The sequence below is a fragment of the Ctenocephalides felis genome, unplaced genomic scaffold (assembly GCF_003426905.1).
Source record: "Ctenocephalides felis isolate EL2017-DRISC unplaced genomic scaffold, ASM342690v1 CF-g0.4_SCAFFOLD_01886, whole genome shotgun sequence".
NCBI lineage: Eukaryota > Metazoa > Arthropoda > Insecta > Siphonaptera > Pulicidae > Ctenocephalides > Ctenocephalides felis.
Genome location: NW_020538040.1, coordinates 148,953,101 through 148,976,162, shown reverse-complemented (window position 1 = coordinate 148,976,162; position 23,062 = coordinate 148,953,101). Strand labels below are relative to the sequence as shown.

The following is a 23,062-nucleotide window of genomic DNA, read 5'->3' as shown; positions in this document are numbered from 1 at the left end:
CGATATACAAAAAAATATTTTTTCCAAAAGCAATCGTTTCGTCAACACAAGCAAAAAGTTTTTTAAATCATCCAAATCGGATTTTTAGTTCTTTCAAACACTGCAATTTTTTGCATATTTAGCTCCGTATCTTCGAATTGGCTGGACATGCCTTTACCAAAAACTAATCACCACTTCTCTCAACCATTACTAATTGAATGTTTTTAGATCATTCAAATCGGATTCTCTGTTCTCTCAAAAACTCGATTTCTATTTTCTGCACTCTTGGCTTCGCATCTCCGTAACAGTTGGACCTAATCAGCAAATCTCCCTATCAATAGGAATCGAATGTTTTTTGAACCATTCAAATCGGTTCATCCGTGCGCCCGAAAACCTAATCAGCAAATCATCCTATCAATAGGAATTGAATGTTTTTTGAACCATACAAATCGGTTGATCCGTGCGCCCGAAAACGTGGACGAAAAATTGCGGACATACAAAATACACACACAAATCAATTTTTTCTGAGGTATGCCAAAATGTTCAGAAACCTCTAAAACGTAAAGATATGCAGAAGTTTTAATTCTTGATTTTTAGCCCGTTACTATAATTAATCCTGCGGGAAGTTAATAAAGCTAATATTATTTAAGAAATGATTTCAGTGAGTCATTTTCTAATTAAGGCTAAGGTAGGTCTATAAGCCAAATCCTTTCATAACTTATTGAGAATTAGTTTTCGTAACTCATTTGGATGATACGTAATTGTCGATACATGAATGGGCACTGCTATTTTTAATTATAATACTTCATTTGTGTCATGTATCTTCGAGTCATTATGAATTGTAAAATTGGAGATGTACCAAGGCGCGTCTGCAACATTTATTAAAATCTTTGATTGCATTCCGGGAATTTATCTAATGTGTCTATTTAATTCCATACTTGATATCAAGTATTCGATACATTTTTTTAGTAAAAATATGTAGAATAAAAATCAGTCATCCCTACACGAGTTACGGCATTGCGGCAATGAGTTAATGCAATGTCTGTCGAAAACGAAAGTGCATTTTGCACGGAGAGCACATACGATCTCGAGAGAGTTAAGTGCATCTGTGTGAGATGCGAAATTTTCCATTTACGATTACGACTCTTATTAAGTACCATGACTTAAACAATTTACCTTTATGGGTCTCGCACAGAATTACTTCCTAGGAAAGACATATTTGTATGAGCGAACGGATGTTGAACTCTCAGCAGAGCAGAGAATGTGAAATATATAATGTTCATTATTTAATCCGGATATCCTATCCGTTTGACAATTGAATTTATGAAATGTTTAGGATTTGAGTTTGAGAAATTATCGGTTGTCCCGTGAATTAGCAGTTAGAGCTATGGGATGGGATCAGAGGTCCCAGATTTGATACTCACGTCAGGCAGCCTGAGGTCAAGCGGTAGTGGCATCGGTTGTCACTTTGAAAAATATTGATAGCAATATGTTCCCAAGTGAAAATAGCTATTATCTGACGTTACTGTATCAATCAAATCACTACTACAAAAATTGTAATAATATCCGGATATAGTATAGTAAAATAAACATAGTATATAATAATTAACTCACCATATTTAACAATATTTTAATTATAATATTATACTATAGTTTTTCATTTTTTTCTTCTTGAATTATTGTTTTTATTATTGTTTTTATTACTATTATTATTACTATTATTATTATTATTATTACTAATATTATTATTTATACTTTATGCTATTATAAATTATCTATTTATTTATTATATTACCATTTACATCAAGCTTAGTACACATTTCCATAAATTAGAAAACTTTCCAATGAGTAGTTCTCTAAAAACATTATAGCTTTGTAAAGTCTCAGATTAATTACTGAATGTCTTTTAATTATAAGACAGATTGTAATTTAAATATGAATAAAAAAAATCTGTAAAACCAACGTAGTTAGTTAAGTTAAATCATTACAAAAGCTTAAAGGACCCTAACGATCGCTGTTCGAATAACTTAAACTGTTGATGCATGACATTGTACCATAAGGTAAAATGCTGGAACTACCCGTTTCTTACTTTAAAATTTTTAAAAGCATTAAATTTTTGAGAAAAAAAGTCTTTTCATAATTTTGAAGTTTCTTGAAAATCTTAAATCCCATTTAAGTCGGTTGGTCCACATATACTATCGAAAATGTCGAGGACATTTGTTAAAACTATATGATGGAACTTGGTACGGAACCCGCAGAAATGTAAATCAAATTCTTTTACTTTTTTCATCGAGTTTCCCACGACTCTAGATTTTTCTTTCCAAAAAATTAATAAATTTTTCATTTCGTCAATACAAGTGAAATATTTTTTTGAAATTCAAATCGAAAGATTCGTTTTCTCAAAAACTGAATTACAAATTTTGGCATGTTTGCACGTTATCTTCGAAACGTCTGGACATGTCTTTGCCAAAACCTAATCCGCATGTCTAGGCAAAAACTAATCATCATCAATAGAAATCGAATGTTTCATGATTTACTTAAATCGACCGTTAAATTTTCATTTTCAATTTTTTTCCGATTACTATGGAAAGTTAAAGATGTGAAATCACAATAATGGCCGTCGTTCGCCTGCTACTTGATTCAAGCTGTAGTGATATCAGTTTTCAATTGAAACAGTAGATCAAAAATATGTTTTAAAGTGAAAATAGCCCTTCCGGGCATTTCTAAAGATAAATTAAAGTGGTGTGCCCTAAAGCAAATTGCTGGAACTTCCCATACCATAATGAAATATTAGAAGAATAAAATTTAGTAATTTTTTTTTTTTGAAGATAAAAAAAATATTTTTTTTTGCCCAAAAACCAATCGTTTTGTCAACACAAGCAAAAAGTTTTTAGAATCATTCAATTTGAATGTTTAGTTCTCTCAAACACTGCCATTTTTTGCATATTTAGCTCCGTATCTCCAAAACGGCTAGACCTGCCTTTGCCAAAATCTAATCACCACTTTTCCCATCATTACGAATTGAATGGATTATTCAAATATTCCTTTCTCTCAAAAACACGATTACTATTTTCTGCGCTCGTTGCTCTGTATCTCCGAAACTGCTGATCCTGCCTTTGCGAGAAACTAATCAGCACATCTCTCTATCAATAGGAATCGAATTCTATTTCAACTATTCATATCGGTTGATCCGTGCCCGTGCCCGAAAACGTGGACAAAAAATTGTATCCATACATACATGCACACATCCATTTTGTATAAGGTATGCTTAAATGTTCAGAAATCTACAAAACGTTAAGATATGAAATAATTTTCAATTTCGATTTTTGGACGATTACAATAACTTACCCTACGGGACGTTAAAAATACCACAATTAGAGAAGAACAACCCTTGGGTTGCCTTATTACAAAACCAGAATTGGAGAATCATTGTGTTGCCTTCTTATGAACACAGCTTATGGAATATCAAAATTGCTGTTCGAAGACAAAAAAAATAGTTCAAATTACCGGAAATAATATTACTTATCTCACGAAGTGAACCGTGCATCTTCAAGTGCTCAAATTTGAAGCCAGTCTTATTAGTTTTAATTTTATAACAATGATATCAAACAAATTACTAAACTATATAGGATGTTTTTAGTTTATTCTTGAATTATAAATTCGATTGACGTCTATACTTGGCAATGTTGCATGCCTGTCTATCCAAATTCCAAAGTTTTTGATTCGTGATCGCATCCATATCCATAAACGATAAGTTTGTTTTTTGTCCATGATATAGCACGTGTGTTCTATGAACGTTCGGATGTCTATATAATAATATAAAGTCATGGCCCTGGTCAATTCATTATATTGTATAATTTATTATTTCTTTGCTTAGATAATATATCATGCGATAAAAACTTATCAAATTCGTAGGTTATTATCGTGAATTGTTTTGGAAAATAACGTACCATAACAAAATGTCGCGCAGAAGGGTTTTATATGGTTGCGATTCTTATGACAGTCAAGTTATAAGCTACTTTTTATCAGTAGAAAATTTAAATACAGTTTTATTATAATAAAAATGAATTACTAGACCTTTTTTTCACTCCTTAAAAATAGCTTATGAAAAAAACATGAAAAGGGAGAAAACTAGTGGTACATGGCATCATGTCTTCAGGCAAATTGCTGAAACTTCTCGTTTTATTGAAAATTTTGTGAAAACTTTGAAAAAAAAAATTGATTTTTGAGAATTTTGAAATTTTTAGAAAAATTTGACTCTTTTGAAAAATTAGAATTTTTTCTACATTTTGAAGCGCGTAAAAATTTATTAAAATCTCCATAAAATATCTGAAATTTTGATGTGCCTATGCCTAATGATCATTTTTGACTATCAAATAGCATTTTTGTTACTTCCTCTTCAAATATTTTTTGAATCATTTAAATCGGACGCCCCATTTTCTCAAAAACTAGATTGCCATTTTTGGCACTTTTTGACCCGTATCTTCGAAACGGTTGGACCTGCCTTTGCCAAAAACTAATCTGCACGTCTTGCCATTAATAAGAATGCTTTTAGAATTATTTAAATTGGTTGATCCGTGTTTCCGAACTCGTCGACGATAATTTGTATCCGCACACATACTTACACACACGTATACACACACACATACATCAATTTTTTTAAGGTATGCTAAAATGTAAACAAAAACCTTTGAAACGTAAAGATTTATAATGCACTTCAGTTTTAAATAATACTTTACTTTTAGTTTTAATACTTTAGTTCTAATAACTAACTTGATATCCTCAAAACTGTTGTTTATAATTTTGTATATCTGACCTTTTTATATATACATACAGTTAATATTAATTAATAAAACATCTGTTCTCTTATTATTTCAATCATCCAACAATCAAATATATACATATATCCAATAATCAAATATATATATATATATATATATATATATATATATATTATAAATATACAAATATCTGATGAACTTTGATTTTGACGAATAATCGCATATGAAATGTTGTCGTCCGTGAGTGATGTTATCTTGGATTTATCGAAATTGTAGCAGATTTTATATAAAAACTGCTGTTAGCATTATTTTGATAACGTATAATATGCAATGATAAATTAACATTATCTCTAAATCTAGTTGAACTTTATACTTCGATCCTAAAAAACAGAATCATCATGCCAGGGGATAATACAATAGCAAACGAATTTTTATAATCATTCGGTCAGTGAGTACCCACTAGAGTACGAGTTGGGTATCATTGTTTTAAATTAAAGTGCAAAAATTATTTTTAATAAGTTCAGTGAATTCTTTAAAATTAGTGTTGGTATGTTTTAAACTACTTTTAAATAGTGTATTAAATAGGCTTATTATAGTATTAGCAAATTTTGTGAAGGCAATTTTGGTAAGCTGAGCATTGGAATAAAAATCTCGTGAATCTCATGTACCGAAGTTTTCTAAATTGAAACCTATTTAATAATTTTTTATACCATATTTATTATATGTGTTATTCTATGAAACACTTTTTTTAGATTCTGAGTTAGCAATACTCACTAACTTAAGTTCTTCAAAACTACGATGTACTGGTTTGAATTATTTATATATTTTATTTGTATTGACAAAACGAAGAACTGATTGAATTTTTGGGAAGACAGGTCTAGCGGTTTCGAAGATTCAGTAAAAAGAAGTAACAAAAATGCCATTTGACGGTCAAAAATGATCATTAGACATATGCATATCAAATTATGAGATATTTTATAGAAATTTTAATAAAAAGTTCAAATTTTGTTTATATTATCATAGGTTCCGTACCAATGTTCATTAGGCTTTGAAGCGGCGCTTACGCGCTTCAAAACATAAGAAAAATTCAATTTTTTTAAACTTTTTTAAAACATTCAATATTTTAAAAAATCAATTTTTTCAGTTGTCAAAAAAATTTCAATAAAAGATATTGTAAAAATTTTAATCTTCGGTACGGGAAGTTTCAACAATTTGCCTTAAGACAAATGCACCACTAATTTCTTCCTTTCATGTTTTTTCTTAAGCTATTGTTATAAAGTTTCATTCAATCCCGATTGCTACTTTGAGGGAAAAAATAGTCTAGTGATTCATATTTATTGTGTTAAAATTGTATTTAAATTTCCAAGTGAAAATAGCCTTTCCCTCTCATCATTATGAGAGAAATTTTAATATTAAAAATGTATCGAATATGGATAGTTGGGTTGCCTTCTAAAATCCACCTAGTTAAGAAAAATCATTACAACAGCTTACATTTCTGAGTTCTGATTAAATAAAATTATAATTGAAAGAGAAAAAGAAATACAATGTGTATGTGCCTGCTTTTGAGATTTTTATTTTTAATTTGATATATATATATATATATATATATATATATATATATACATATACATTAATATATGTTTCTTTTCCGAAGTAAGTAATCTAAATCTTAGAAGTAAAGGTTTTTAAGTTTTGGTAGATGATTAAAATTACAACGTTTCGGAATTACATACGTTCCATCATCAGGTTTCTCTGTCAAAAATAATTTATTATGAAATACCGATATTAATGATGATTGCAGAATAATAAAAAAAACTTAGATTGAATTTTTTCTGCAAATTCAAATATTTATCTGCATAACTTTACGTTTTCTTAAAAAAGCTGAAGTTATGCAGAAAAATATTTGAAATTAAGAAATAAAAATTATTTACCTTAAATCCATATCACTCATTTTTTGTCAAAAGCATTTGTAGAAAGAATTATTGAAAAAATGAAGAATATTTGTTTTTAATTGAAGAATATTTGTTTTGGTAAATTATTGTAATGTTGTAATTAAATTTTGTGCACGCCCAGGTGTAGGCAAATATATAGGAATTCCTATATATTGCATACAAAAAACCACAAATAAAATTTATCCTGTCGTCGTTAAAAATTCATCGAATCTCATAGTGCATTTTGCAATAGTTTTTTTTATAAATTAATAACAGAATTTTATTATCATATTTTATCACGGGTTTGTATATTATTTTAAACTTATTAATAATAATATGAATGGGATTAGCCTTTATTGAAAAATGCACACAGATTTATATTAGTGCAAGCCAAGATTTCATACCAAATTATAATTTATTGAATTCATTTACTGAAGACGTTTAGGAGTCTTATTGATATGAGAAATTTAAATAGTTAATATTGTTTTATCCTTTTTTATATTTATTATAAATACATCATAATAAATGACGGAATGATTATGTGATCAATGATAATAAATCATAAATATCATATATAATTTGTTTGTTTTTGGGAGCTCATAGAAATATAAAATTGTTTGTTTTTTTAAGAAAAATTTGTTTTTACCCAACTAATTTTCGCCTAAAAGTATTTCATCTTGAGTGCTTTAGAAAATATAACTTCTAAATTATATATCTATTAATTATATTTACGTATATGAAATAAAAAATTTAAAAAATGAATAGCAATTTCAAATATAAGATTTCCAAGAAAGCTGAATTAATTATGAAATGTTATAGACATCTCACGTATATTATCAAAAAAACATCCTGGTAATTGTATTGTTGTATGCTGAAATAAGTTGATTGGTCTACCATACAACAATGTTTATAAATAAAAAGTCAACCACGTCAATGTTATTTTGCGTCATGATCACACTAATTGTTTAGAGAACTAATTTGCCGCATGATAAGAAACATTTGAATTTGATTTGTCAGATTGTTCAATACAAAGATTGTTCTAAAGAAAGTAACAACATATCGTTTAAAATCGGTATTCATGGAATATTCCAATAATCAAATCGTCATGTAATTGGCAATGAAGTAGCTGCCACGTACTTCATTAAATTTCATTTTCTCATTATGGCATTTGAAAATATTTTTTTATGATCATTGTGTTTTTTTGTACACTGAAGTCACTGAAGTCATATGTGCTCTTTGAACTTCGAATAAGAATAACAATAATAAATTAGATAACGAATAGAAATAAAATCATGCTTCCTTTTTTGCAGATAAATACGACGGTCTACTTCAACTACATATCAGAACAACACATTATGAAAACGACGTTATGACAAATTGCAAACTTTAAACTCATGACTGAGGATTGTGATGCGAAACACGCAAAACTAACCTTCAAATGGCTTCAGTCAGAAAGAAAAGTAACAGATTAATAAAATATCAGAGATAACGTATATATTTTATTATTATTTATTACGTGTTAAATAGATATACGATTGAATTAGAATTTAGAATTTAAAAAATTATATCAAAATGACGGTGATGTCGAAATTGCGTCAGGATGTGACGAATCGGATAGCGGAGATAAATGGACCCAGCCATATACTGTCAAAAGGTCTTCTGGGGTCAGCTGTGTTGTTATATGCCATTAAGTTGTCTTACCCCTATATTAAAAGAAAATGTTCGAAAGCTACGACTAATGCCAAAATTACAGAAAATAACAATTATTACGGAAACAAATTAAACAATGGCGAAGTCGACACCATCAGCAAAACAAAGAAAAAGAAACAGAAACTTAAGGTTCCCGGTCTGGACAGGGAATTCCTGCAACAATTACAAGAACTAATGTTTATAATGATCCCAAGACCTATGTGTATGGAGAGTGGATTATTGGCTGTGCATACCCTTTGTTTGATTTCTAGGACTTTCCTAAGTATTTACGTAGCTTCTATGGAAGGTGCAATAGTTAAACACATCGTTAGGAAGGACTTCAGAAACTTTATGATAATGTTGCTGAAATGGTTTGGAATTGCCATACCAGCAACATTCGTCAATTCCATGATCAGATACCTCGAGAATAAGTTAGCATTAGCCTTCAGGTATGTAATAGAGAGAGATGATCGGTAAGAATTTTAGAGCACCTTTTTAGAATACATAGTTAATGTAGTTTTTGGTATAAGGTAGAACCTCGATTAACCAGACTAATAGTTGTCCGGATAATCAAATGTATGAAGAATAATGTTGTGTATTAATCAAAAATAACAAATACATACATAGATATCAACAAAAATAATGTTTATTAAAAATTGAAACATTCTTATGTATGTACATATATATTTTCTTACAATTAGATTACATCACATATACTAAACTGCAGCATTAATCGTGCAAAAATTCGAATTGTAGGTAAGTACATACATATAAATTAGTCGCGGTTGGTAGTCCGGATAATCGCGAATCCGTATTACAGAGATCCGGATAAACGAGGTTCTACTGAATTTTCTACTAAATAGAAAACATGAATCAAAATCAGATTTAGGAACCATTTTAGGGGGCGGCAATCAATCACGTAAGGTTTAATGGGGGAGGGAGGGGTTGGTAAAAAAATTACAAACTAATACGTAGGGGAGGGGGTAACCAGTAAGATATCGCGTGCATTTATTTTTTACCTGAATTTGAAAAGAAATCCAAGATTGTTTAAGAAAAAACCTAAATTTTTACGGTTGTTTCTAGATACTAAAAATACCCGTGATGTTGGGTGGGGTAGAGGGTGTGATTTTAAAAATCACCATGTATCAGCAAGGGGGGAAAGAGGGGTTCAAAAATCCTTGAAAATCGATCAGGTGATTAAGGGACGGATACTTATCAATCTATTACGAATTTTTAATAAAAATGTATCGCTTAACACGTTGATCGCCATATCAGTCATATGTGTCTAACGCTGGGGATTTCTACATGAAATATGTCCGACATAGATGTCGAATGCCAACGACACAAATGCATTATGTGTCAAAAGCCTATCAGGAACAAATTCTAAAAATGTTATGGCTTTCGAAAATAAAAGTTTTTATATAGGGCCATGTCCGTCATATATGTGTGACATAAAAAATAGTTTTTTCCATGAGTTTTGGCAAAATAAAATTTTTCTTTGATACATTATGTTTTCTTGATGAATTTTTAACTAAATTATTAAAGTTACTATACCATGGCCCATGTGAATTTTTCACTGATATCACGGCGATTAACATGTTAAAATATATAAAGAAGTTACAAAAAATCTTTATTTTGCAATTTAAAGAAGTAGATAATTCGTCCTATGATCGTAATCTATGTCGTAATTGCCAGTCAACGTGTTTGAAGTACAAAAATCTATCAAAATGCTAATTCGTTCGTTCCTTTTCTTAGAACTTTTTCTATCTTGTTACTTTATTTTATGTTGTATTTTTCCTCATTGTGTAATTTAAAATAATAACAATATGTAAAACATAATGTAACAAGACAGAAAAAGTTCTATGGAAAGGAACAAACGAATCATCATTTTGCTGGATTTTTGTACCTTTAACACGTTGACTGCCAACTACGAGATAACACGTAGATTGCGATCATATTATCTAGACGAATTATCTCCTCCTGTATTTACTCCAGATATGTCAGTGCTAATATCGATATTTGGCTTTTGGGTAAAGATAAAAAAATCAAGGTTGGCGGCTTGCACGAACAGAAAATTTATTAAAAATCTAACAAAAAACAATTTCATAATTTGTTTTATTATTAATCTAAATGAGGAAAAAAATAATATTTTATTGATCGACTTCTTAATCGAATAATATTCCGCTAAGAGATTTGTTACAGGGGCCAATTACAAGCTAATTCTTTAGACCTTTCTTTTAGAATAAAGAACTTTTTTAAAATTTTGGATGCACTAAAAGTGAAGTTTTAAATAATGTGATTAAATCAAACCGTAATTTCTAACTAGATATTATAAAATTCAACTTAAAATAATGTGCCACAAAATACTAAATTAATACTGATTTTTTTCCTTTACAGATCTCGCCTGGTTAACCATTCATATAAATTATATTTTAATAATCAAACTTACTATAGAGTATCAAATTTAGATGGAAGAATTGAAAATGCAGATCACAGGTTAACTTTAATGAATCATTTTATTTTTAATAGAAATTAATTGAATGATGTAATTAAATCAATTATTAATAATTCTGCAGACTGACTGATGACATATCAATATTTGCGAGCTCCGTCGCCCATTTGTACAGCCATATAACTAAGCCGTGCTTCGATCTCATGCTGATAGCACTCGCTTTGACTAGGTCGTCTAAGAAAATGCAGGCGAATTTCATATCAGGTAATAATTTAATTGTAATTAATCAGGTAATAATTAACTAGTGGTGCATGGCATCGTGTTTTGATGCAAATTGCTGGAACTTCCCATACCCTAATTTAATTTTTTTGCTAACTTTGAAAAAAATAGATTTTTGAGAATTTTGAAATTTTTGAAAAAATTGGACTTTTTCCAAAAATTCCATTTCTTTCAAATTTTCTTAAAAAATCTTTTTTTAACTTCCCATAGGGCAAGTTATAGTTATCGCAAAAAAATCGAAAATGAAAATTTTTATATATCTTTACGTTTCAAAGGTTTCTGAACATTTTGGCATACCTTAGAAAAAATGGATGTATGTGTGTGTGTGTGTATGTATGTATGTATGTATGTGCGTGTGTGTATGTATGTGCGGATACAAATTTTCGTCGACGATTTCGGGAACACGGATCAACCGATTTGAATAATTCAAAAAACATTCGATTCGTATTGATAAGGAGACGTGCTGATTAGTTTTTGGCGAAGGCAGGTATAGCCGTTCCGAAGATACGGGGCAAAAAGTGCCGAAAACGGTAACTCAGTTTTTAAGAGAACGGAGCGTCCGATTTGAATAATTCAAAAAACATTTCACTTGTATTGACAAGATGAAGAATCGATAAAATTTTCATGAAGGTAGGTCTAGCGGTTTCGGAGATATGGAGGAAAAAGTAAAAAAATGAGCCATTTGGCGGTCAAAAATTATCATTAGACATATGCACATCAAATTATCAGATATTTTATAGAGATTTCAACAATAAGTATACATTTTGTTAACATTTCTATGGGTTCCGTACCAATGCTTATGCGTTAGACAGCGACGCCGCGCTTACGCGCTTTATATTTTGTCCCTATGCAGTTAAAGCAGTACGATTGCTTTGAAAAAAAGTTCAGATCTTCTACAATATGTCAAAATAAAGAAAAAAAAAATTTTTTTCAAAAAAAAAAATTAAAAAAAAATGTTTTTTTAAAAAAAAATTATTTTTTTTCAAAAAAAAGTTATTTTTTGTCCAATTTATAGTTTCTCAAAAATCTTATTCTTTCAAAGTAATTTTTTTTCAAAAATGTTAATTGTTTTTAAAAAAATAATAATTTTTGGTACGGGAAGTTCCAGCAATTTGCCTTAAGGCACAATGCCTTCTTAATTGCCTTAAGACAGAATTCCACTTACAGCTAGTTTATCAAAGCAATCGCGCTGCGTAGCTGTTTTAGAGACGAAATATCGAGGCTCGTAAGCGCCGCGTTGCAGACTAACGGTTAAACATTATAAATCTTGGTACGAAACCATAGAAATGTGAAAAAAAATTGTACTTATTATTAAAATCTTCGTCTGCTTAATTATCATTTTTGACCGCAAAATGCCATATCGACTATAGGAATCGAATGTTTTTTTAGTCATTCAAATCGGTGGCAGGTCCAACCATTTCGAAGATACGGAGGTAAATGTGCAAGAAATGGCAGTTTTTGAGAGAACTAAGGCATCCGATTTGAATGATTCAAAAAACTTTCTGCTTGTGTTGACGAAATAATTGCTTTTGGGATAGTTTTCATTTTTTTTATCTCAAAATTTAATTTTTTTCCAAAAAAAATTTTTTTGTATATCGAAAATAATTTGGATTTAATTTTAATTCTGGCTAAAGTTCTAAAGCTCAATTATATACTTTAAATAAATAATTTTAACTTTGCAATTCGATTTATATAATTCTTATAAATATTAAAATAATGTCTTTCATTTCAAATCCGAATGATTTAAATGATTTTTTTGTAGATAATTTTATGCTCCAGGTAATTTTGCGATAAAACTGAAACGTTTGTGAAAATTATTATAATTTAATAAATGAGTACAAAAAGAATGTTGTTTGTTCAAATTTCCAAAATAATATATATATAATATTAATATATATTAATATATATATATATATATATATATATATATAATATATATTAAGTGCACACAACGCTATGCTATCATAACATTAAATATAGGAGGGCAATATGTGCTCCTCCTATTTCTCGATTGTTAATAGTATTTTATTATTTTACACAAATTTAGTGTTAAATCAATTTTGCATCATAATTAATGTTTCCTGTTTTTCCTGGTTTCGACACACATCAAGTGTCGAAACGTATAATGGAATAAATAATTTTGTTATTTAATCTTTTTTTAATTCGACGGTTGGGCTGCAAAAAATTTTACAAATATGTATCAACGTCGACAAAACTTTCATCATATATATATATATATATATATATATATATATATATATATATATATACGAGGTGTGTTCAAAAAGTACCCGGAATTACTAATAATTAAATTTCGCGGGTCTGGAGTGTCTGATTTTTTTTTATTGTGTTGGTATACATGCCCTTAAAGTATGATGAAATTTTCAGCTATATTCACTGTTTACTTTGTCTGTGGTAGTCGCTAAGGTTCGACGTGTTTTTCTGAGCTCGGCGATTTTTACAATGGAAGAATTGAAAAGTCAAAGAATTTGTATTAAATTTTGCGTAAAAAATGAAATAAAGTGTTGCAAAGTGCAAAAATTCACCAGATATGGCTCCGTGTGACTTTTTCCTATTCCCAAAGTTGAAGAGACCCATGAAAGGACGGCGGTTTTCTTCGATTGAAGAAAATCGCTGAGAGTGCTCAAGGACATATCAAAAAGTGAATATCAAGGGTGCTTCGAAAATTGGAAAAAACGCTGGCATAAGTGTATTATATCTGGGGGGGACTACTTTGAAGGGGACCACATTAATGTAGACGAATAAATAAATATTTTTTTGAAAAAACGAAAATTCCGGGTACTTTTTGAACAGACCTCGTATATATATATATATATATATATATATATATATATATATATATATATATAATTATATATATATGCTAAAGTTTTTTCTATTCGACGTCGAAACATATTCTTCAAATGTTAATTTGCAGCCAAATAGTCGAAGTAAAAGACAATAAATAATTAAACTATATTTTGTGGGCTATATATTGAAAAGGGCATAATTTCAAATAAAATCTAAAGTATTTAAAAATTACGAATGTCATGATCCCATATGTTTTGGTCAACGACGAAACTCGTCATTCAGTTTAACAAAAAAAAAAAACATAATTTGCGATAAATAATTGAAACATTGAATAAAACTGAATTCATTTGATTCCTAAACTATGTATATGATGCAACATAAAATTGTTTATATCAGTAACTTATATTAATATTTACTCACCTCAGGTCCACTACTTGCCATTGTCGTAATAAGCGTGACGGGACACATAATGCGTGTTGTTTCGCCGAAATTTGGCCAGCTCGTCTCCGAAGAGGCCAACCGTCATGGTTACCTCCGACACATACACTCACGAATAATCACCAACGCCGAAGAAATTGCTTTCTACGGCGGACATAAGGTAAACACTGTAGTTTAGGATAATATAAACACAATATTTTTTAAAATGAGTTTTATAATTGTTGTTCGACTGCCGTTCATAACCACTTTGTGAATACAATCCTATTTAATCGACAAATCTGACAGAACTGCTGCGACCACGTTTGGACAGTGACTTATGGTTATGGCTTAATAATAAACTACTAGGCCATCTAGGCATTAAGTATTAACCTAACACCAATACAGATACAATCAAAACAGAGATGTCGAACAAATTTTAACCCTTCGTCGGTCGGATATTTATTCACCTACGAACGGTCGGAGTGGTTTGGCTGGACCACCATTCATTTTACATGCATTTATATGGGGTAAATGAGTTTTTGGTGTCTTATATATTAATGATTGTTAGTAATAAATATTTATAGTTTTGATTTTTTATTTTTCTTACCGTCTTTTGCATGTGTTGAGCTTGCTTATAATAAAAAAATTATATATCATATTATATTATATAAAAAAATTAAAAGAATATAAAAAAATCGTTGCTGTTTCTATTATTTTTATTTTTCTGTTTTATATCAATGAAAAACAATATTTATTCTTTTTCGGCTCCTTCGAAATGAATGTGAAATTCAAATGAAAACGAAATGAGGTGCGTCGCCTTTGAAATGAGCTGTAAAATTCAATATGAAAATATAATTTCACTACAGATTCGCTAAAAAAATTTTCGAACGAAGTACGGGTAGAAAAATTGTTGATAATGTGCGCATTGCTTATACGATTTTCAATGTTTGCGTTGACCAATAAGTTTAGTAAGTTTTCAAGGAACTCTCGTCGTGAAAATACTAACATTCATGTTACACATAGCAAAGAATATATAAAACGCAGTTTGAATAGAAAATACCAGAAAGAAGACAAAATACTGGTTCACATATATCAAAAAGCGTATATTTCATACAAAATGTATGGGTGGTCTAGACAGACCACTCCGACCGTTCGAAGTATAAAAAACTTAATACCCTTACAATTATCTTTCTGTACATTTTTTCGTCCTGATTTTTTCATTGATAGACAGCTAATGAAATTTTAGGAAATGTCAAGAAATTTCAAGTCGATAGGATTACTAGAAGTATTTTTGTTTTAATTGAAGTCGAAAAAAGTCTTGCCAGACCACGCCGATCGACGGAGGGTTAATCTAGTTTTTATAGATAATTTATTTTACAATATACTGTAAAAAATCAATCCTTAAAACACTAAAAAACAATATGTTGGTGAAATTTTTCATTTCTTTTACATATATGATTGATCTATTTTTTATGTTCAAACAACATGTAATGATATTTCGATGAAATAATTATAAGTATAACTAATAAGTATCTGAAAGAATAGGATTGATTTTGATGATTGATGAAAAAATTTCATACTAATTAAAATTTGATGAAAAAATACATGAGAAAAGCAATTCTGCTCATAATCTAATACAATTTTTTTAAAAATGCTTGTTAGCTACTTTTTATAAAAATTGCTCGAGATCAAATTGAAACTTCATCTTTTGCCAATTTTGAATTTTTTTTATTAAACTCTTCATAATAATTTCTTATTATTATAGTTTTTTATAAATTAACAATTTGCATGTGCAGATATATATTTTAATTTGTATCACAGGTAGAATTAATGCAGTTACAAAATGCATATAGCCGACTAGTAGCTCAAATGAACAATATATTCTCACAAAAACTTTGGTTTGTGATGTTAGAACAATTCTTTATGAAGTACGTGTGGTCGGGAACCGGGATGGTGATGGTTTCGTTACCAATCCTTACTTCGGGAAGAAATTTAGGTGAGTAAACTTTTTAATTGCTATAATTAGTATCTCTCAAAATGCATTTCAAGTTCTTAGGAACTTTAATATAGCTTAATATAAACCTAAAGTTATTTACCACTAATTAAAAATTATCACAGTAGAAAATATTTAACATTAATAACTATTATCACAGTTCAAATATCACATAGATTTTTTTGTTTTATGTTAAATTATAGTGCGCTATGAATACAGTTTTCCAAAGTATTGATAACGCAGATAGAAATGTAGCTACTTATTGAATATAATTGTGATCTTCGGTATATACAAATTCTGGAATATACAGAGAACCACAATAAATTTTAGAAGCACTCCAGATTATTGGGAAGAAATTAAATTTGTGCGTTCATAAATTCAACAGTCATATCAGGAGTCTGATGCAAATTATTATCCAACTTATATGGTTGAATTGGCCTAATTTTTTACTCTATGAGTATCACGAATTTTAGGATGCGATTTGTCGCATATAAATAGATATATACATTGACGTGCATAAGTATTTATTTATCTTTGAAGATTTTTTTTGGTCTACCACGTGTTTTAGAGGGTTGGCTATTTCTTTCTTGGCGCTGTCGTTCGGCATGTCTCTTCATCAAAGTCTTATACTTGTTAAATAACCGGCCGGGCTTATGATATTTCGGACTAGATTTTTTTTGTGTTGCATTTTCAGGACTCGTCGTTGATGAAGATAGATCAGTGCATTTAGGTGGAGTCGTGTTGGCTGGTGATTGAGCGACACTGCTTGAAGTAGAAGGTATTTCAGATGGTTTAGCTTCATTCAATGGCCTTGGTTCAATGGTTAACGTCGATGCAGTATTCTCATTTGTTTTAATCATATTCTCATCAATGCTTTCAGCACTCTTCGTTTCATCAATTTTTTCAGCAACGTTCTTTAAATCCGTTTTAATGGTTGTCGTCTTCTTGCTCTTTGGTGGTAATATTTTTTTTGTAGCTTTTCTATCTATGTTTGCGTATTTTAAATTTTTAACTTTCAGCTTTGAAGAGCGTAAATTTCTAGCAGGTGGGTCAAATGGCATCTCAGCCCGTTGTTTCGAAGTCCTGGTGCGCATATTGTACTTACGCCGTTTGCGCGTACGTAATTGTATTTTTTTCTTCTTTACTTTGTTTATCTTTATGCAAGCAGTATTGTCTTTGACTTCTTCAGGTTTCGGTGATTCATCAATACTCTCAATATTTGTATTGTTTATTGGCATTATCGGTGGCTCAACGGCTGCATTGTTACCAAGTTTAGACATAGGTGATTCATCAATACTCTCAGTATCTGTATCGGTTATTGTAATTATTGATTCATCAATACTCTCACTATCTGTATCGTTTATTGTGATTATTATTGGCTCGTCGGCTGTACTGTTACCTAGTTTAGACACCGGTGGTTGATCAATACTCCCAGTATCTGTGTCGTTTTTTGGCAAAACTGATGGCTCGACGGCTGTACTCTTACCAAGTTTAGACACTCTTAAATTTCGACGTTGCTCTAGTCTTGCAAAACGGTTCTCACAATCTATGGGTTTAACAGATGTAGCCGTTGATACAGCTGTAGTGGAACCTATTTTGGAATTCATGCGGGATCTTTTCATCGCAGCCTTGTATTTGTTATAACATGCTGTGCGATTTATCTTGGGTGATATTCTACCTCCAGCTGGTTCAGTCTTTTCCAGTGAAATGATCCAGTCCCTCACGTTCTTTGGTGTGAAGGATTGCAACGATGTTCTTGACAAACTTTCCTGTAAATCACTTTCATCATCACTACATGAAGGGTGTGATACTTTTCGCTTTTTACGTTTAATAGGTGAAGAAGTAGCATATACATCATTCCTAACCCAACCCTCTGATGAACTATCTAATGATGATTTATCTGTTGAGTCGTCAGTTGATGAATATGAAGATGACCAATCATTGTTTTGCCTTTGATATCCAGTTGTGATAGGTTTCGCAGTGCCACTTGTTGAGGGAACTGGTTCTTCTGTTTCTTCCAGGCGTTTTTGAATATTATCAATACTCGTTTGAGTTTCTTGCGCACGTTCTGTCGTCGGTTCTGTTTCTACACTCATACCCTCTGCAGAAGTTCCGGGTAAGGAATGAATCCCATCATATACAATTTTATTTTCAGCTATAATTCCATATACTCTAATTTTTTTTACTTCAGAAGTAGACGTCATTACACTCATATTATAAGCTTTTCCTAGTTTATACGTTATAACCTTCCTCCTTCTAATCGTACTCTCATTATCTGATTCGTCTAAACTGCTATCGACATTTGATTGCATTAGTGATCTATTATCGGCTGTTTCGGAATCCATTTTCAGATGATTGAGGATTGGATACTGAAAAAACATATTTAAAGAGCACAGCAATAATTTTCATTTATAAAAAAAATATTTCATTTTCAGATCAAGACAGATCTAGCGATGGCGGCGTTAGTGAACGGACGCAATATCTTACCACGGCGCGCAATCTCTTATTATCTGGTTCGGATGCTGTTGAAAGGCTGATGTCGTCATATAAGGTATTATTAAAACGTCATTTTACGTTTCAATCATTTCTGCATTTATTTGCGATAAATAAGACCGCACAAATCAAAAGCATCCAAACTATTTTCGAATAAAATGAGAACTTAATTTCGCATATGATATTAGTAGATTCAACGTTCAAATTTAAAATTTCAATTTGAACTGAAATTCATAAGTAATTACTTCAAGATTTGAAATTTTGAAAATCAGAAAATATAATATTTATAAGATAAGTGTTCTTTCCTTTAGTTTATTATATAATATTGATAACTCACTTATTACGTATTTCTATTGTAGGAAATTGTCGCGTTGGCTGGTTACACGCACCGCGTTGCTGGTATGCTTAAAGTCTTTGATGATACCTCGAAGGGAATTTATCGCAAAAACACCGTAGCTGCTTCGAATACTGCAACGGAATCTACGCAATCAGTTCTTGAGTTCAGGGACGGCCAACCTGTTGCTAAAGGTAAATTACATATGGTGAATGACAGAATACATATATAAGTAGTAATAGAGTAATATATAAAGTTTCTCGCATCTATTACCCATGTATAACGAGCAAAATTATATTTATGTTGAATACTTTTCTCACAGTAACTGATATTAACACTGATCCAATAAATTATATAATGTAGAAAACCGTTTTATGGTGCATTCGTCAAAGGTAGAAAGAATGAGTTGAATCGATTTTGTTTATATAAAGTTTTTTTTCCAATCTGAACAATGTAATTGAAACAATGCGATTTAATAAACAATAATAGAAAAATCGGTACATTAATATTGTCTGGATAGTCTTTTAAATAGGATAGAATCGTGCTTAAAGGAAGGTCCGCAGACAAAAAGGTCCACCATTGATATCTCAAAAACAAGTAAAATTAAAACTTTTTTAGCAACAATATTTAAAAGTAGAGTGAAAAATATGTATGCCCAGAGTGTTCTATTTAAAAAACTGAAGTTAGATTCAAAAGTTTTTTTTATATAGCCTTCATAAAAGCTATTCGTGGGTGGGGTAAAAAGGACCAACTAAACCTTTATCCTGGCGAAGGTGTAAGCAATAAAAAATAGCAAATGAGAAAGTAAATTAAATTAAAATAAAGCTATTTTACAAGAGATAAATTAAACAAATAATTATTCCAACTCTGCTGATGATTTTTTCTGATGAAATACCAGATCAAGGTTATATACGAGTATATCTCTGTAAAAAATGTACCCTGGAAATTTATATTTTGCATTATTTGAATAGTGTAGCTATTAGTTTGTAAAATTCGTTTGAAATTAAAAATAAGATAATGGACCTGTTTGCCTCTTTGCCGTCTCATTTTACCCCACCTATGGGGTAAAAAGGACTAGGTGACAAATTTTTGAAAAACAGCAAAAAAACATAGTTTTGGTAGTTTTAAAGAACATAGTCAGATAATTTTAATGAACATAGTCAGATAGTTGTTTGTTTGATATATGTTATTTGTTGTAAAATTATTGGTTTAGTTTCGGCAATATAATTGCTCCAAGTCAAATTGACCCCGCCCTACTCTATATATAATATCGTATGAAGAGTGAAGAAGAGTGGATGATGTTTTGATGATATTTAGTATATATATATATATATATATATATATATATATATATATGTGTGTGTGTGTGTGTATTATAATGTACTGTAATGTATTATATTATAATATAATGTGTATGTATAATTTTTGAGTTCTATTCAATTTTTAATAAATATTTTTTCCTTATTAGGCAAAATAATATACACGGACGAATTGGGCATAACTCTAGAAAATGTGCCTGTAGTGACGCCGAATTGTGATATCGTAGTGCCGCGACTTAGTCTGCGTATTGAGCCTGGAATGCATTTATTAATTACGGGGCCTAATGGCTGTGGTAAATCTTCCCTGTTCCGTATTCTGAGCGGTTTGTGGCCGATTTATGGAGGTGAACTCCACATTCCCCGACCAGTCGATAGCAGGCCAAACATGTTTTATATACCACAAAGGTAATGAAAATTAAGAACCCTGATTTGAGAATGAATGTTGTGTATTAAAATAGGAATATTTGGGCCATTTGCCAATATAGAAAAATAATAGTTTTATATATACACACACATATATATATATATATATATATATATATATATATATATAAATAATATATATATATATATATATATATATATATATATATATATATATATATATTAATTACTATATATATATAATACATGTTAAATGTGAACAATACAATACTCAGATTTTTAACACATACTTTATTTGGTAATTACAGACATTTCGAGACCATGGTATGCCTCATCTTCATTGTCTCGAGGCATACCATGGTTTCAATCGTCTATAATTACCAAATAAAGTGTGTGTTAAAAATCTAAATGTTGTATTGTTCATATTTATCATCTAATATTTGTTCCATTCATATTTCACAAAATTCTATAATTCTTATATATATATATATATATATATATATATAAAGTGTAAGGTTTTTTACATGGTGAAACGTAAACGACCATATATTTTCGGGCATCCATCCAATAATAAAACAAAAAATTCTGAGGAAAAATGTCTTTAATAAAATAGCATGCTTTTTAATATAACATATTCAAGTATATATACAAGCCTTGGTTTGACTCTTTATAGTGTATATGAATAACACAAATAAAACATCTAAACTGAGAAGCACTAATTAATATAAGAACATAGTTATAAAACAAAATAAATTTTTAATAATAAAATAAAGTAAATAAAGAAGACTTGTAAAAGAATGGTTGTGTCATTATACCATATTTACTCTGTAAATGCAAGTCAAACAGTAATTCAAGAGTGCTTCCTGAACCCTACTTTTACAATTTTTTAAATTTACTTTATTTTATTATTATAACTATGTTCTTATATAAATTAGTGCTTCTCAGTTTATATGTTTTATTTTAATTATTAATATGCATTGAAGATCAAACCATTGAAGTCAGACAAAGACTCGAAAAGTATGGTATGGCAATAAAGAAACTTTTCTTTATTAATTTTTGTTTTATTATTGGATGTATGCCCAAAAATATTTTATCATAATATATATATATATATATATATATATATATATATATATATACATATGAAATATATCTGAAGTAATATGTGATTGATTATAATCGAGATATTTATAAATATTTTTTCTATTTCAAACAATGAGTATAAAACAACTGCATGAATTCATAAATTCATAATAATTTAAGATTTTTATTGTCACCACATAAAAATTGTAGTTAGACTTGATATATGGTATGATGTATATATTCTGTAAAATGGTATCAATTTATAAAAAGTTTCATAACTTGAATTAATTTTGTTTCCAGGCCATATATGTCAATTGGAAGTCTTAGAGATCAAGTTATTTACCCTGATACTAGAGAAGAAATGTCAAAGAAAAATGTTACTGAAGAGCAATTACGTGATATCATGCGCATGGTGTGTTTAGAACATGTTGCACAACGGTAATCACATTTTAAATAATAAATAATAATAATAATAAATGGTAGTCTGCCCAAAGGCAGGTCCATGGTGTGAGAGCCACCACAAATAAATGAATGATGAAATAATAAATATAATTTATTTAAATAAAAAATAATACAATAAATATTTATTTATTTTGCACAGTGATAGTTTTGATGAAATCAGAGATTGGAAGGATACATTATCAGGTGGTGAGAAGCAACGAATGGCCATTGCACGATTGTTTTATCACAGGTAAATAATCAGTTCCTGCAGACAAAAGTCTATTTTAAACAAATTGTAAATAGAACAAAAAAATAATTAGGCTAGTTTTGAAATTATAGTTATTCAATACGAAAATTTATAAACATCTGCTAATGTTTAGCAATAAAATTTAATAATCATAGAGTAATAATGAGTGATATATCAATTTTCAATAATTTGCAGACCTCAATACGCTTTGTTAGATGAATGCACAAGTGCAGTATCGATTGATGTTGAAAGTTCTATATATCAAACTGCAAAAAATATGGGAATTACGCTAATGACTATAACGCATAGACCTACTCTGTGGTAAGTACATTTAAAAAAAGTTGAAGATTTTTCTTTCAGGGACCGATATCACTGGTATATCAAAATAATTTATGATAATACTAAACTAATGACTTTGAGTCAAATCAG

General features: G+C 29.7%; 2 protein-coding genes across 6 annotated transcripts in view; one reads left to right on the top strand and one right to left on the bottom strand.

The window, feature by feature from the left end:
• The window catches only part of LOC113378015 (adiponectin receptor protein-like), a 292,576-nt gene extending 278,213 nt beyond the window's left edge, over positions 1-14,363 (bottom strand). For both annotated transcript variants that reach the window (XM_026618512.1, XM_026618515.1), the window contains exon 1: positions 14,343-14,363. The gene's annotated coding sequence lies outside the window, so the exon portion shown is untranslated. The remainder of the gene's footprint in view (positions 1-14,342) is intronic.
• The window catches only part of LOC113378014 (ATP-binding cassette sub-family D member 2), a 191,183-nt gene that overhangs the window by 164,328 nt on the left and 3,793 nt on the right, over positions 1-23,062 (top strand). For all 4 annotated transcript variants that reach the window (XM_026618504.1, XM_026618503.1, XM_026618502.1 and 1 more), the window contains 11 exons: positions 8,002-8,829; positions 10,778-10,876; positions 10,957-11,096; positions 14,348-14,520; positions 16,161-16,335; positions 18,768-18,883; positions 19,185-19,353; positions 20,628-20,883; positions 22,246-22,383; positions 22,547-22,636; positions 22,829-22,954. In XM_026618504.1, coding sequence (XP_026474289.1) covers positions 8,264-8,829; positions 10,778-10,876; positions 10,957-11,096; positions 14,348-14,520; positions 16,161-16,335; positions 18,768-18,883; positions 19,185-19,353; positions 20,628-20,883; positions 22,246-22,383; positions 22,547-22,636; positions 22,829-22,954 — 2,048 coding nt within the window. In that variant the 5' untranslated portion in view covers positions 8,002-8,263. The remainder of the gene's footprint in view (positions 1-8,001; positions 8,830-10,777; positions 10,877-10,956; positions 11,097-14,347; positions 14,521-16,160; positions 16,336-18,767; positions 18,884-19,184; positions 19,354-20,627; positions 20,884-22,245; positions 22,384-22,546; positions 22,637-22,828; positions 22,955-23,062) is intronic.